General features: G+C 41.1%; 1 protein-coding gene and 1 non-coding gene across 2 annotated transcripts in view; both read right to left on the bottom strand.

Moving 5' to 3' along the window:
- Positions 1-3,520: 3,520 nt before the first annotated feature.
- LOC115836835 lies at positions 3,521-3,619 on the bottom strand. Its single transcript, XR_004031841.1, has one exon. It is a non-coding gene; the product is annotated as a small nucleolar RNA U13 (small nucleolar RNA).
- A 3,566-nt stretch (positions 3,620-7,185) lies between these two features.
- Positions 7,186-13,600, bottom strand: part of RUFY3 (RUN and FYVE domain containing 3) — a 103,384-nt gene continuing 96,969 nt past the window's right edge. Inside the window, exons 16-18 of the mRNA XM_030818964.1 lie at positions 13,093-13,120; positions 11,375-11,443; positions 7,186-9,268 (exon numbers count right to left, since the gene is read on the bottom strand). Of these exons, the coding sequence (XP_030674824.1) occupies positions 9,125-9,268; positions 11,375-11,443; positions 13,093-13,120 (241 nt within the window). The 3' untranslated portion in view covers positions 7,186-9,124. The remainder of the gene's footprint in view (positions 9,269-11,374; positions 11,444-13,092; positions 13,121-13,600) is intronic.

Genomic DNA, 13,600 nt, shown 5'->3' with positions numbered 1-13,600 from the left:
TGATGGCAGAAACTATTTTTACATCGCTGAATTCTTAAATCTCCCCTTTTATAGTTTCAAGGTTTTATGTCAACATTAGAACATCTCAGTGAAATGGTTCTGAAAGCCCTTGGGGATAAAGCATGAAGGTGTATAACCAGGGTAGACTCTAGAATATGGATGGATTCATTGAAGGTCACAATTTGAAGCCCACAGGCAAAACTTAACAACTTTATTCAAAGACTTGTGATTTGAAAACACCTGGTTATGGCCTGGCTCGGTGGCTCACTCCTGTAATCCCAGCACTTTGGGAGGCCGAGGTGGGCAAATCACCTGAGGCCAGGAGTTCGAGACTAGCCTGGCCAACATGGTGAAACCCCGTCTGTACTAAAAATATAAAAGCCGGGTGTGGTAGTGCATGCCTATAATCCCAGCTACTTGGGAGGCTGAGGCAGGAGAATTGCTTGAACCAGAGAGGCTGAGGTTGCAGTGAGCCAGGATCATGCCACTGCACTCCATCCTGGGCAACAGAGTGAGACTCCGTCTCAAAAACAAAAACAAACAAAACATAACCTGGTTATGATGGAAATAAAGAGGTTCTGAACCTTTGCTGCTGCTGCTTGACAGAAGATGGCAGACATTTGGGAATAAAGACCAAGAGCTAGGGAGACTTAAGTTATTAACAGTTTCTGATGGGCTGGCTGTTCAATCATTCATTTCTTGCCTCTTCAAGAAAGCAAGATGGAGGCCGGGCGCGGTGGCTCACGCTTGTAATCCCAGCACTTTGGGAGGCCGAGGCGGGCGGATCACGAGGTCAGGAGATCGAGACCACGGTGAAACCCCGTCTCTACTAAAAATACAAAAAATTAACCGGGCGTGGTGGTGGGCGCCTGTAGTCCCAGCTACTCGGAGAGGCTGAGGCAGGAGAATGGCGTGAACCCGGGAGGCGGAGCTTGCAGTGAGCCGAGATCGCGCCACTGCACTCCAGCCTGGGTGACAGAACGAGACTCTGTCTAAAAAAAAAAAAAAAAAAAAAAAAAAAAAAAAAAAAAGCAAGATGGGGCTGAGCATGGTGGCTCACACCTGTAATTCTAGCACTTTGGGAGGCCGGGGCAGGTGGATCACCTGAGCTTAGAAGTTTGAGACCAGCCTGGGCAACATGGTGAAACCCATCTCTACCAAAAATACAAAAACTAGCTAGCCATGGTGGCTCACACCTGTAGTTCCAGCTACTCAGGAGGCTGAGGTGGGAGTATCACTGGAGCCTGGGAAGTGGAAGCTGAGATCACACAGGTTACACCACTGCACTCCAGCCTGGGTGACAGCAAGACAAAAATAAATTGCAGAATACAAGCAATGTTATGCTAGAAGAACATAGTATTTGTGTTAGATGTTGTAATTGAATATGAATGATACTTTACCTTCCACCAGCTCACTCCATGAATGATACTTTTCTTTACCTTCCACCAGCTCACTCCATGAATGATACTTTTGTGCCATAAAGCAGCATCCAGAATGCTAAGTCATTACTGCTTTCTGGAGACTTGTACAGCTTTTTCACTCTACTTGCCCTTGCCCTTTGGAAGCCTGAGTTACCTCTTCTTTACCATGCTTAATTATTAAGTCTTAGGGATCTGATAACCTCAGCAATGCTTACAAGCGCTTGCTGGTTTTTGTTTTTGTTTTTTTTTAAATACAGCGTCTCACTGTCGCCCAGGTTGGAGTGCAGTAGCACAATCTTGGCTCACTGCAACCTCTGCCTCCTGGGTTCAAGCGATTCTCCTGCCTCAGCCTCCTGAGTAGCTGGGATTACAGGCATGCGCCACCACGCCAAGTCGTTTTTTTTACTTTTAGTAAAGATGGGGTTTCACTACATTGACTGGCCTCGAACTCCTGGCCTCAAGTGATCTGCGTGCCTCGGCCTACCAAAGTACTGGTATTACAGGTGTGAACCACTGTGCCTGGCCTACTGGTTCTATTTTTAAATTAATTTTACATTTCAAGATAATTCACTGACTAAAGTTTGTGCCCCTTATTCTAGGTGTAGAAATTGTGCTAGTCAGATAACGTGGTTTCTGATTTGGTATATTGACTGACATGCTTACAAGAATCTTCATACCAAAGTAGTGTGTTAACATCAAAATTAACCTGTTCCCAGCATGGGAGACCTGTCATCGATGACAGTTCCCAAACCAGCTATTGTCTAAGAATTATTAAGATTTGACTTGGGATAACTTTTTGGGTAATATATTAGGCTAAGCTAATTTGAAAGAAGTTTTACTGTAAATCAAAACAGGACCACTAAACTACCGAAATGTAATTATTTAAAAAGGGCCCCCATTTTTTGGTGAACAAAGGTGAAAGGCTGTAATGGAGAGCCTCCTTTCACAGAATGGTTAAATCTCCTTTAAGAGTTTCATTATATGTTTTTATAACTTGACTTATAAATAGCGAATGAACTAAGGACTTTGTCATAGTTCTGATCTGCTTATTATCAACCTTGCAAAACTTGGGAGTCTATTTGGAAATAAGAACTCAAACTGCATTTAAGGATGAGTTCAGTCAGGTTCTATAAGGTTAGACCTATACTTGCTTTGAGTATGAAAGCACAATTTTTTAATATATAAACTTTATTTTAGAGTAGTTTTAGATCACTGGGTGTGGTGGCTCATACCTGTAATCCCAGCACTTTGGGAAGCTGAGTCGGGCGGATCATGAGGTCAGGAGTTTGAGACCACTCTGACCAACGTGGTGACACCCCGTCTCTACTAAAAATACAAAAAATTAGCCGGGCATGGTGGTGCGTGCCTATAATCCCAGCTACTAAGGAGGCTGAGGCAGGAGAATTGCTTGAACCCGGGAGGCAGAGGTTGCGGTGAGCCGACATCTCGCCATTGCACTCCAGCCTGGGCGACAGAGTGACACTCCATCTCAAAAAAAAAAAAAAAAAAAAAGCCGGGCGCAGTGGCTCGCGCTTGTAATCCCAGCACTTTGGGAGGCCGAGGCGGGCGGATCACGAGGTCAGGAGATCGAGACTACGGTGAAACCCCGTCTCTACTAAAAACACAAAAAAATTAGCCGGGCGTGGTGGCGGGTGCCTGTAGTCCCAGCTACTTGGAGAGGCTGAGGCAGGAGAATGGCGTGAACCCGGGAGGCAGAGCTTGCAGTGAGCCGAGATTGCGCCACTGCACTCCAGCCTGGGCGACAGAGCAAGACTCCGTCTCAAAAAAAAAAAAAAAAAAAAAATTGTTTTAGATCTACAGAGACATTGCAAAAAGATTACAGAGTCCCTGTATACACCTCACCCACCTGTATACCTATTGTTAGTATCCTACGTTACTACAGGATATTTGTCACAACTAAGGAACCAACTTTGATACATTACTATTAACTAAATCCCACAGTTCAGATCTTTAGTTTTTTTCCAAATATTATTTTCATTCCAGGATCCCACAATTACATTCAGTTATGTCTCTTTAACCACCTCAGATGTTTTTGTTTTTAATGACTTCAGATTCCCAACCTTTTTAATTTTTTTTCACGTCAGATGGGTAATGTCCTGATGTAACAAGGTGTGAAGGAGGCACATCTCACACAGAAGTGAAAGCCCAGTCATCACGCTTATGAACTACAGAAGGATCTCAGACTTGTTTTTGATGAGCATGACAGTGTTGAGGAGTACTAGTTGGTTTTGTAGAATGTCCGTAAATGAGGTTCTTTGATTGTTTTCCTTCTGGTCTTAGGAGGAAGACCACAAAGGGGCATTTTCATCACATCAAGGGTACATGTTTTTAATAGGGCTTATCACTCATTATATTAATACAAATTTTGATCACCTGGCCAAGATAGTGTTTGCCAGGTTACTATAAAATTATTTTTTTTCCTCTTTACATATTGTACTCTTAAAGCAAGTTACTAAGCACAATCCATACTCGAAAGGTGGAGAGTTAAGCTCCATCTCTTTGAAATGGTGCAGGGTAGGGGGTATCTACATAATTATTTGGGCTTTTTCTGTATAGGAGAGATGCTGCCGCTCCTTCATCAGGTCATTTACACACATTGTGGACTCATGGGTACTTACTTTCTCCTTTGGGTTAGAATCCTAAGGTGCATTATTTACTTTGTTGCTGAGATTTGTTTCATCTTTGGCCATTGGGCATTCTATCAGTTGTTGGCTCCTGTGTCCCTTCCACATGCCTACATCCTTGTTTGTGGAACACTTCTTTACTTTCTGGCACTACAAGATGCCCTAGACCGAGAATCAGCCATTTCTCTAGGGAGCCCTGATTCCTTTTCTTGGAGAATGGTATTAGAATACAAGATCTGGGCATTGGATGTACCCGTTGCTGCTGGCGTGTCTGCTGCTAGGCCCTCTCAGTGAACAGAGATATATGCATGTGTAATAACCCAAATATACACACATAATTGTAATTACTTTCTGAATCCTTCTGGAAAACACAATTTTTTTAAACTAGTAAAATATACATAAAACTTGCTGTTTTAACCATTTTTAAGCGTACATTTCTGTGGCATTAAGTGCATTCACATTGCTGTGCAACCATTACCACCATCTGTCACCAGAATTTTTCATCTTCCTCCAACACAAACTGTACCTATTAAACACTGACTCCCCATTCTGCTCTTCCTTAAGCCCCTGGGAACCATCATTTTACTTTCTTTATGCTTTGACTATTCTAGGTACTTAGTGTAAATGGAGTCAGACAATATTTGTCCTGTGTATGACTGGCTTATTTCACTTAACATGTCCTTAAGGTTCATCTATATTGTAGCATGTGTCAGAAATTGTTCTTAAAGCAGAATAATATTAAATCATATGCATATACCAAATTTTGTTTACCCATTCATCCATTGATGGACACCTGGGTTGTCTCTACCTTTTGGCTATTTTGAATAATAGGGCTGTAAACACTGGTGTACAAGTATCTGTAGAAGTTCCTGCTTTGAATTCTTTGGGGTATTTACCCAGAAATGGATTTGCTGGATTATATATGGTAATTTTTTTTTCTTTTTTTAGAAATCACCATACTGCTGTACCATTTTACATTCCCACCAACTGTGTACATAGGTTCCAACTTCTCTATGTCCTTGTCAACACTTGTTCTGCTTTTTTGATAATAGCCACCTTAATAGGTTTATAAAGTGGTATCTCACTGTGGTTTTGATTTGTACACTTCCCCAGTGATTACTAATGTTGAGCTTTTCATGTACTTATTGGACATTTCTATATCTTTTTGCAAGAAGTATCTATTCAAGTTCTTTGCTCATTTTTTCAGGCTTTTTATTGTTGCAGGATTTATTTGCAAATGTTTTCGCCCATTCCTTGGGTTGCCTTTTCATTCTGCTGATAGTGTCCCTTGATGCACAAATTTTTAATTTTGCTGAAGTCCAATCTGTTTTTCCTTTTGCTGCCTGTGCTTTTGGTCATACCCAATAAATTACTGCTAAATCCAATGTCATGAAGCTTTTCCTTTTTTTTTTTTTTTCTTTTTGAGACCGGGTCTTGCTCTGTCACTCAGGCTGGAGTACAATAGCGCAATCTCGGCTCACTACAACCCCCGCCTCCCAGGTTCACGCAATTTTCCTGCCTCAGCCGCCTGAGTAGCTGGGATTACAGGTGCCCACCGCCACACCTGGCTAATTTTTGTATTTTTAGTAGAGACGGGGTTTCACCATGTTAGCCAGGCTGGTCTCCAACTCCTGACCTCAGGTGATACACCTGCCTCGGCCTCCCAAAGTGCTGGGATTACAGGCGTGCACCACCACACCAGGCTAATAATTCTTTTTCTTCTTTTTTAACGAGTTTAATAATTCTAGCTCCTTTTCTTCCAACCTTAGTGGATGGAGCTAGTTCTTGATGGATTTTAATATTTGTATATGGTGTAAGGGTCCAACTTTTTTTTGTATGTAGATATCCAATTTTCCCAACACCATTTGTTGAAAAGACTATTTTCTCCACTGAATGGTCTTGGCACCCTTGTCAAAAATCATCTGACCATATGTGTAAAGATTTACTTCTAGGTTCTTTATTCTATTCCATTGGTTTATATGCTAATTTTTATGCTAGTACCATACTGTTGGTTACTGTAGTTTTGTGTTAAATTTTGAGATCAGGAAGTGAGGACCTCCAACTTTGTTCTTTTTCAAGATTATTTTGAGTATGGGGGGGTCTCGACATTCTGTATGAATTTTAGGATAGATTTTTCTATTTCTGCAGAAATGTTGGGATTTTCATAGGGACTATTGAATCTGTAGATTACTTTGGGTAGTATTGACATCTTAACAATATTAAGTCTTTGACTCCATGAAAATAGGATGATACTTTTTTTTCTTGGCCTCCCAAAGTGCTGGGATTACAGGTGCGGGCCACCGTGCCGGTGAAACATGATACTTTTATGTCTTCATTTTGTGTGGCAACATTTTGAAGTTTTCAATGTACAAGTCTTTGCCTCTTTGGTTCAGCTTATACTATTGTAAATGGTGAAAAGCACAATTTTAAAGGAAGACAGGCATACCATTAAGTCAAGGTATTCATGACTTGGTCTCCTTGCTTTTATGGGAGGCTGCACTATAACTAAAGATCTTTGGGACGTTGTATAAATTTTTTTTTTTTTGAGATGGAATCTCTGTTGCCCAGGCTGAAGTGCAGTGGTGTGATCTTGGCTCACTGCAACCTCCGCCTCCTGGGTTCAAACGATTCTCCTGCCTCAGCCTCCCCAGTAGCTGGGATTACAGGCGTACAGCACCACGCCTGGCTAATTTTTGCATTTACTTATTTAGTTTATTTATTTTAGTGGAGACGGGGCTTCACCACGTTGGCTGGGTTGGTCTCGAACTCCTGACCTCAAGTGATCTGCCCGCCTTGGCCTCCCAAAGTGCTGGGATTACAGATGGGAGAAACCGCGCCCAGCCTAAATTTTTTTTAAAGGCTAATATTTATGTGTAATTCTAAGTAAAGTCTCAAGTGACTATTCCTCCTTACATTGTTACAAAGATCTTTTCAAATTAATTTAAAATTAATTATAAAATAACTTTTGCTAATTTAGGGCAACACTCCTGTAGTCCATTTTTGTTCCCCACATTATGTATAGTACCTAAAAGAGTGCTAGCTCATGTAGGTGGCCAAAAAATAAGGAGAGTGAAGACTGAAAAATGTTACTTAGGGTAAAAAAAAGACAATCAACAAACTAGGCTGGAATTATTAGATTTTATTTTTCCCCAGAACTCTCAAACTTCAGCTTCACCAAGTAACAGGCTGACTTTTGGAATAACAACTCTTTCCCAGGCTGTTAACTCTTTCCAAGAGACAGAATTTATTTAAAAACATGGTTCCAGGATATTTGCACCCCAGAATTCTAAACCAGTCACAGAATCATACCTTCTTAGGTCTTGATTAGAATGAAACAATCTATAGACACACGTAACAGAATCAAAATAGTATATAATGTTTCTTGCCTTCTCTTGCTCAATACACTTCCCTCTTTTCCAACGAGTTTGTTACTCAAAGATGTAAGTACAGTCAGCCCTCCATATCCATGGGTTCTGCATCCATGGCTTCAACTAACTGCCAATCAAAAATATTCAGAAAAAGAAAAATTCCACAAAGTTCCGAAAAAGCAAAACTTGAATTTGCCAAACACCAAGCACTATGTTGAATCCATGCAAATGAAGTGATGTGTAGGTATTTTATTCGGTATAAGTAATCTTCAGATGATTTAAAGTACATAGGAGGATGTATGTAGGTTATATGCAAATACCATATAACCCATTCTATATATGGAACTTGAGCACCCATGGATTCTGATATCCAGTCGGGTTCCTGGAACTAATCCCCCATGGATACCAAGGGATGACTATATTGCCCTTTTTAAGAAAGCATCTATCAGCTCTCATGCGTGACTCAGAATAAGGAATTCCTTATTCAAAAAACAACTTAAGTATTCCAAGCTAACTGTTCTCAGCCATCAACAAATTAAACTTGGCCAGGTGTGGTGGTTCATGCCTGTAGTCTCAGCACTGTGGAAGTCAAGGTGGGAGGACTACTTAAGCCCAGGAGTTTGAGACCAGGCTGAGCAACCAATGAGACCCCCTCCCCTGCCAAAAAAAAAAAAAAAAAAAAAAAAAGCCAGTCTCAGCTACTTGGGAGGCTAAGGTGGGAGGATTGCTTGAGGCCCGGGAGAACAGGGATTCAGTGAGCTCTGATTGCACTACTGCATTCCAGCTTGGGCAACAGAGCAAGACCCCGTCTCAAGAAAACAAATTACACTTATTTTGCTCTATATTTGACTTTGCTTTAATCAATATCTTCTATTTGCAAAAGGCAAACCCTACTTTTAAAACTCCTTACAATTTCCATTATGACTTGGAGAGGAAGATGGAGGGAATGGGGAAGAGTTGGCTTGTTTTGTGGAAGGAGATTCTGAAAAGGGAAGTTATTTACTTTGAAGCCATAAAGTAGAAAAACAAATGTTCTTTTTTTTTTGATAATGAAAACCCTTGTAGGTAAAGACCAGAAAATTCTGGTCCTGAAATTACAACATATTACAATATTGCTTTCAATATATTCAGAGTTTATATTACTTTTTCATTTCTTTTCCCTGAGATTGGGTTCACAGTTTGGTAGAAACACTTTAAAGAGGTAGTTAGCAGGGGTGAAGAGGAAACAATGTTTATGCTAACAGCACCTAGAAAAATAAGTAACATCTGTCATTTTGATCTCAGCATCTATCTCTCCCCCTTGAATCTGCAAATGTAATAGGAGATGATCATTTTCCTTTTTATTCTTGTCTGCCTGGATTCTCTCTCCTATTACATCCACCCCAGTATCACTAATCATAAAAATAAGTTGCCCTTCCAAAGATATGCCATAAAGCAAACCTTCAATATCAGGTTGTTTAGATTTAGAAGAGAAAGGCTCAAGTAAGTTCACTTTTATTCATACAGTCATTAGGGAAAATGAGCAAAATTTCCAGTAACCCCAACCACTGCCTTTTCTCCCTGGACCTAGTACATTCCTATCAACTCTTTAGTTGACTCTAAGAACTGGGCTCTATGAGATCCTGACAGCTAAAACACAGGTACAGAAGAGCCTGCATAAACGTCTTGGTCCAGGTCTTGGCCTCCAGTCTTATGATGGGCTGGTGGAATATTGCTTCATCAGATGCTTGTGACAGGGATTGCAAACTCGCTCAAGCTTGATACTTGAAGGAAGAGGCAGTTCATTTGTTGAACAGGCATCACAGAAGGTTCCTCTGCAGTTCTTACACACATTCTATGAGGAGAAGAGGAGGTTAGGCGGGGAACAGAAGAGGAGCAAGGCATAAGGATTCATGGGATATAAAAAGCCAAATATGGCAAATGCTCAATGCCTAATCAAACAATGACTGGATGTTTACCATGTGCCAGATAGTATCTGAACACAGGCCCAATTTACAAAAAAGTTCACAGTCTAGTTTTTAGATTTAAATGAAAAGAAGCAGTGCCATAGAGTTAAAAATAGAAACAGGTAACATACAAGTCACTTATCTTTAGAATATACTTCACACATCTGTTCCCCATACTCACTTTGAGGTAGGTTAGTTTTAAAATTAGTTTGCAAGTACCTGTGCATACTCCAAATAAGGCAGTGAAAGAGCAATGGATTGAGTGAACAGGCTAAGATTAAAAAATGTCCTGAGTACGAACTGAAAGTATAATTCCTAATACACTGATGTGCTTAATGCTTTCCTGTGATCTCTGGTGCTCTGTAAGCACATCTGCTGGGTTATCAGTGCAGCAGGAGCACAGCTTCCTGCATCTTGTTCATAGGGAGATTGTTTTGTTTTCCTAAACGTTTTGCATCTTTAATGGTCAAGCAGAGAGAGCAAGAAGTCACTATAGCAATGTTAGCAGTAAGGCTGTGATAGGGTGGTATACACAAAGCTCCAAGGGTCCTATATAAAAAGCTGTAAAGAATAATTTCTCCTATGAAGTGCTACCTTCATCCCAAATAATTCATCTTCCTGAGGTTGAGAGGAGTAGGGGGTTGCTTTTATTTGAAAGCCTGAGAAGAATTTTTGTCTGACATACAGAAGCTAACGTTGCATGGCTTAGAAGAGGAAAGCCAGAATTAAGAGTTTCTTCTATTTTGTAACATATTTCTATAATTATAACTTCCCGTTCTATAAGGGCAGTTCATCTGTTATCTGATTCTGTGAATTTAAGACTAGGTCATACTATAATTTCATTTATTAAAATTTTGCATGATCACAGATGGTGCTATGCAGGTTGTGATCCAGAATTTGAGCCTGTTTCCTGTATCTCTTCCAAGCACGTGTTTCATACACTCATTTGTACATAACTTTTCTTGAGCATCTATGGATTAGGTACCATATTAGATGCTGGGGGATTCTGTGAACAAGACACAGTTCCAGCTATCAAGGGCACTCGTTCTTTCTGAATACTTCCTTAACTCCGCCTACTCTAGGATAACAAACTGGGAAGGTGCTCAGGCAGACACCCTTGAGGATCGGGTGGAAAACAAGTGGTCTAGCGGGGAGAGCTCATATCCTGTTCTGAGCAGGATAAAGTGCTGAAAGGACTGTGGACTTTGGAGCTAAAGCTAGGTTGGAAGCTGGGCTTCATCACTTATGACTTAATTTTGGGAAATGTAGTTAGCATTAGATGTTCAACGTTCTTCATCTATAAAATGACAGCTATGAAGGACATAAGCTTGACAAGAACAGAGACTTGGTGTACTTTGTTCATTACTCTTTCTCCAGCACATTCTACACAGCATGCAATCAATATTTACTTATACATTTCTATCTGCTTATTTGATTTAAATTACATAATTATTTTTGTTTATTTATTTGTTTTTAGACAGAGTCTCGCTCTGTTGCCCAGGCTGGAGTGCAATGGCGTGATCTCAGCTCAATGCAACCTCCACCTCCCGGGTTCAAGCGATTCTCCTGCCTCAACATCCTGAGTGGCTGGGATTACAGGCGCCCGCCACCACGCCCAGCTATTTTTTTTTTTTTTTTTTTTTGTATTTTTAGTACAGATGGGGTTTCACCACGTTGATCAGGCTGGTCTTGACCTCCTGATCTCGTGATCCACCCGCCTCCGCCTCCCAAAGTGCTGGGATTACAGGCATGAATCACCGCGCCTGGCTGCTATTTATGTTTATTTTAATGGGAATTTACTGACATGAATTATTATGACTGAAAAAAGAGGAGGTACCCAGTAAATGCTTGCCCCTTTTGCTTTTCACCCCACTCCCAGCACTCTGCATGCACTCTGCACTCTATGCGGCGAAGTCCCTGTTACTCCTGGGGAGGGACTGGGGAGTGCTCTAGACATCCTTGTGAAAAACCTGTCCGTTTCTCACCACAATTACCTTTGTTAGGCTGCCATCTTCCTGGCATAGCTGACACACCTGTGGCTTTTCAGAGAGGAGCAGCTGATCCTAAACCACACAGTGAGCCGGTTAGTTTTTCTTAGTGCCAGAAATATTAGTACTTTCAGAATATGCATTTTTTACCTACAATATTAACATAATCACACTATAGGCTATCTGGAAACTAAATAAACCAATTATAAATAGGTAGTCCTACCACCATAATACAACTCGGATAATCCTATCATTATGCTTCCAGCTCTTAGTTTTTATAATAACATGATTTTATTTCTGAAAAGAAAATTCAAACACATGCAAGAGTAAAAAGTTTTAACACTATTCCATTCCTCTTGCTTCACTCTACTATCAAGAATGGAGGCCGGGCGCGGTGGCTCACGCTTGTAATCCCAGCACTTTGGGAGGCCGAGGCGGGCGGATCATGAGGTCAGGAGATCGAGACCACGGTGAAACCCCGTCTCTACCAAAAATACAAAAAAAATTAGCCGGGCGTGGTGGTGGGCGCCTGTAGTCCCAGCTACTCGGAGAGGCTGAGACAGGAGAATGGCGTGAACCCCGGGAGGCGGAGCTTGCAGTGAGCCGAGATTGCGCCACTGCACTCCAGCCTGGGCGACAGGGCGAGACTCCGTCTCAAAAAAAAAAAGAATGGAAAGCACTGGAGGCTGGGCCTGGTGGCTCACGCCTGTAATGCTAGCACTTTGGAAGGCCAAGGCGGGTGGATCACCTGAGGTCAGGAATTCAAGACCAGCCTGGCCAACATGGCGAAACTCCACCTCTACTAAAAATACAAACAAACAAACAAACAAAAAACAGCTGGACATGGTGATGAGTGCTACTTGGGAGGCTGAGGCAGGGGAATCACTTGAACCTGGGAGGCAGAGGTTGCAGTGAGCTGAGATTGTGCCACAACACTCCACCCTGGGTGACAGAGTGAGACTGTCTCAAAAAAAAGGAACAAAAAGAATGGCAAGCATGGGGCACGGAAGCTCACAGCTGTAATCCTAGCACTTTGGGAGGCCAAGGCGGGAAGATCACTTGAGCCCAGGAGTTTGAGACCAGCCTGGGCAACATGGTGAAACCTCATCTCTGTAGTCCCAGCTACTCGGGAGGCAGAAGTGGGAGGGTTGCCTAAGCTCGGGAAGTTGAGGCTTCAGTGAGCTGAGATCGTCCACTGCACTCCAGCTTGGGCAATATGAGTGAGACCTTCTCTCCATTAAAAAAAAAAAAAAAGGAAAGCAGTAGGATTTATTTTATTTTATAACCTAAGAGGTAAATGACAGGGTGACTCAGACATAGTAGCATTCACTGTCTTTCTCAGGGGCTTATCATATACTATTAGATTCACAAAGTGTTTTACAATCATTTATGTTAGCTTATTTCTAAGTGATCAAAACATCTTTTTTCTCTCCATTTTATGTAAGGGAAAACTAGAGGAAAGGGACATAAAGTGAGCTCTCCTAGGTCTTATGTCAGGGATAATTTAAAATAGGTGAGAACGGATGTTTACTTAGTAAACTGCTCAAAGCTGTGCTACTTCCTGTGTGAGCTTCAGGCAATACATATTTGTTCAAGGTATTGTTAGAAGGATGGCACACTGTATTCACTCATCTTCCGCCCACGCTACCTTATTTGCTGGCTAGGCACGGTACAACCAACTTCATAATTTATACAAGATGTTTTGAAACAGGAGGCTCTGTTACCTGTTCATCCATAGGGTGGGGTTCCAGCCTACAATGGAGAAGTAAAAAATCGTGACAAATAGGAACTTCGAATATTTCCATTTATATCATTTCAGTAAAAAGCTCGGAATACAAACATTTTTTCAAACAAGAAATACTGTAGGTCTTTTATATTACTTAGAACAACATAATTATTAATTTTGACCTCCAAGGAGAGGAAACTTTGCTTCTTAAAATGAATCACTAGAATCTGACCCTTGACCTATTATATAAGGGTTCCCATTTAAAAATAGATTTGAAGTTATATTTTACATTCCTTTTTGCTATCAAAATAGTTAGCATTTATGTTTCCCAATGTGTAAAACTCCAATGGTTCACTGGCCATATATTTTAGTAGCTTTTTTTCTATTTCATATTATGGAAATCTATCCATTATCCATTATCACGTTATATATCAGTCCCAAACATTCTTAAGATGTGAGCTTTAGCAAATTAACCCAAGAAGGGGAAACGAATTAGACTGTCACCA

Source organism: Nomascus leucogenys, chromosome 9 (assembly GCF_006542625.1).
Source record: "Nomascus leucogenys isolate Asia chromosome 9, Asia_NLE_v1, whole genome shotgun sequence".
Classification (NCBI taxonomy): domain Eukaryota; kingdom Metazoa; phylum Chordata; class Mammalia; order Primates; family Hylobatidae; genus Nomascus; species Nomascus leucogenys.
The sequence above is the reverse complement of the archived record's forward strand: the minus strand, read 5'-3'. Positions and strand labels throughout refer to the sequence as shown.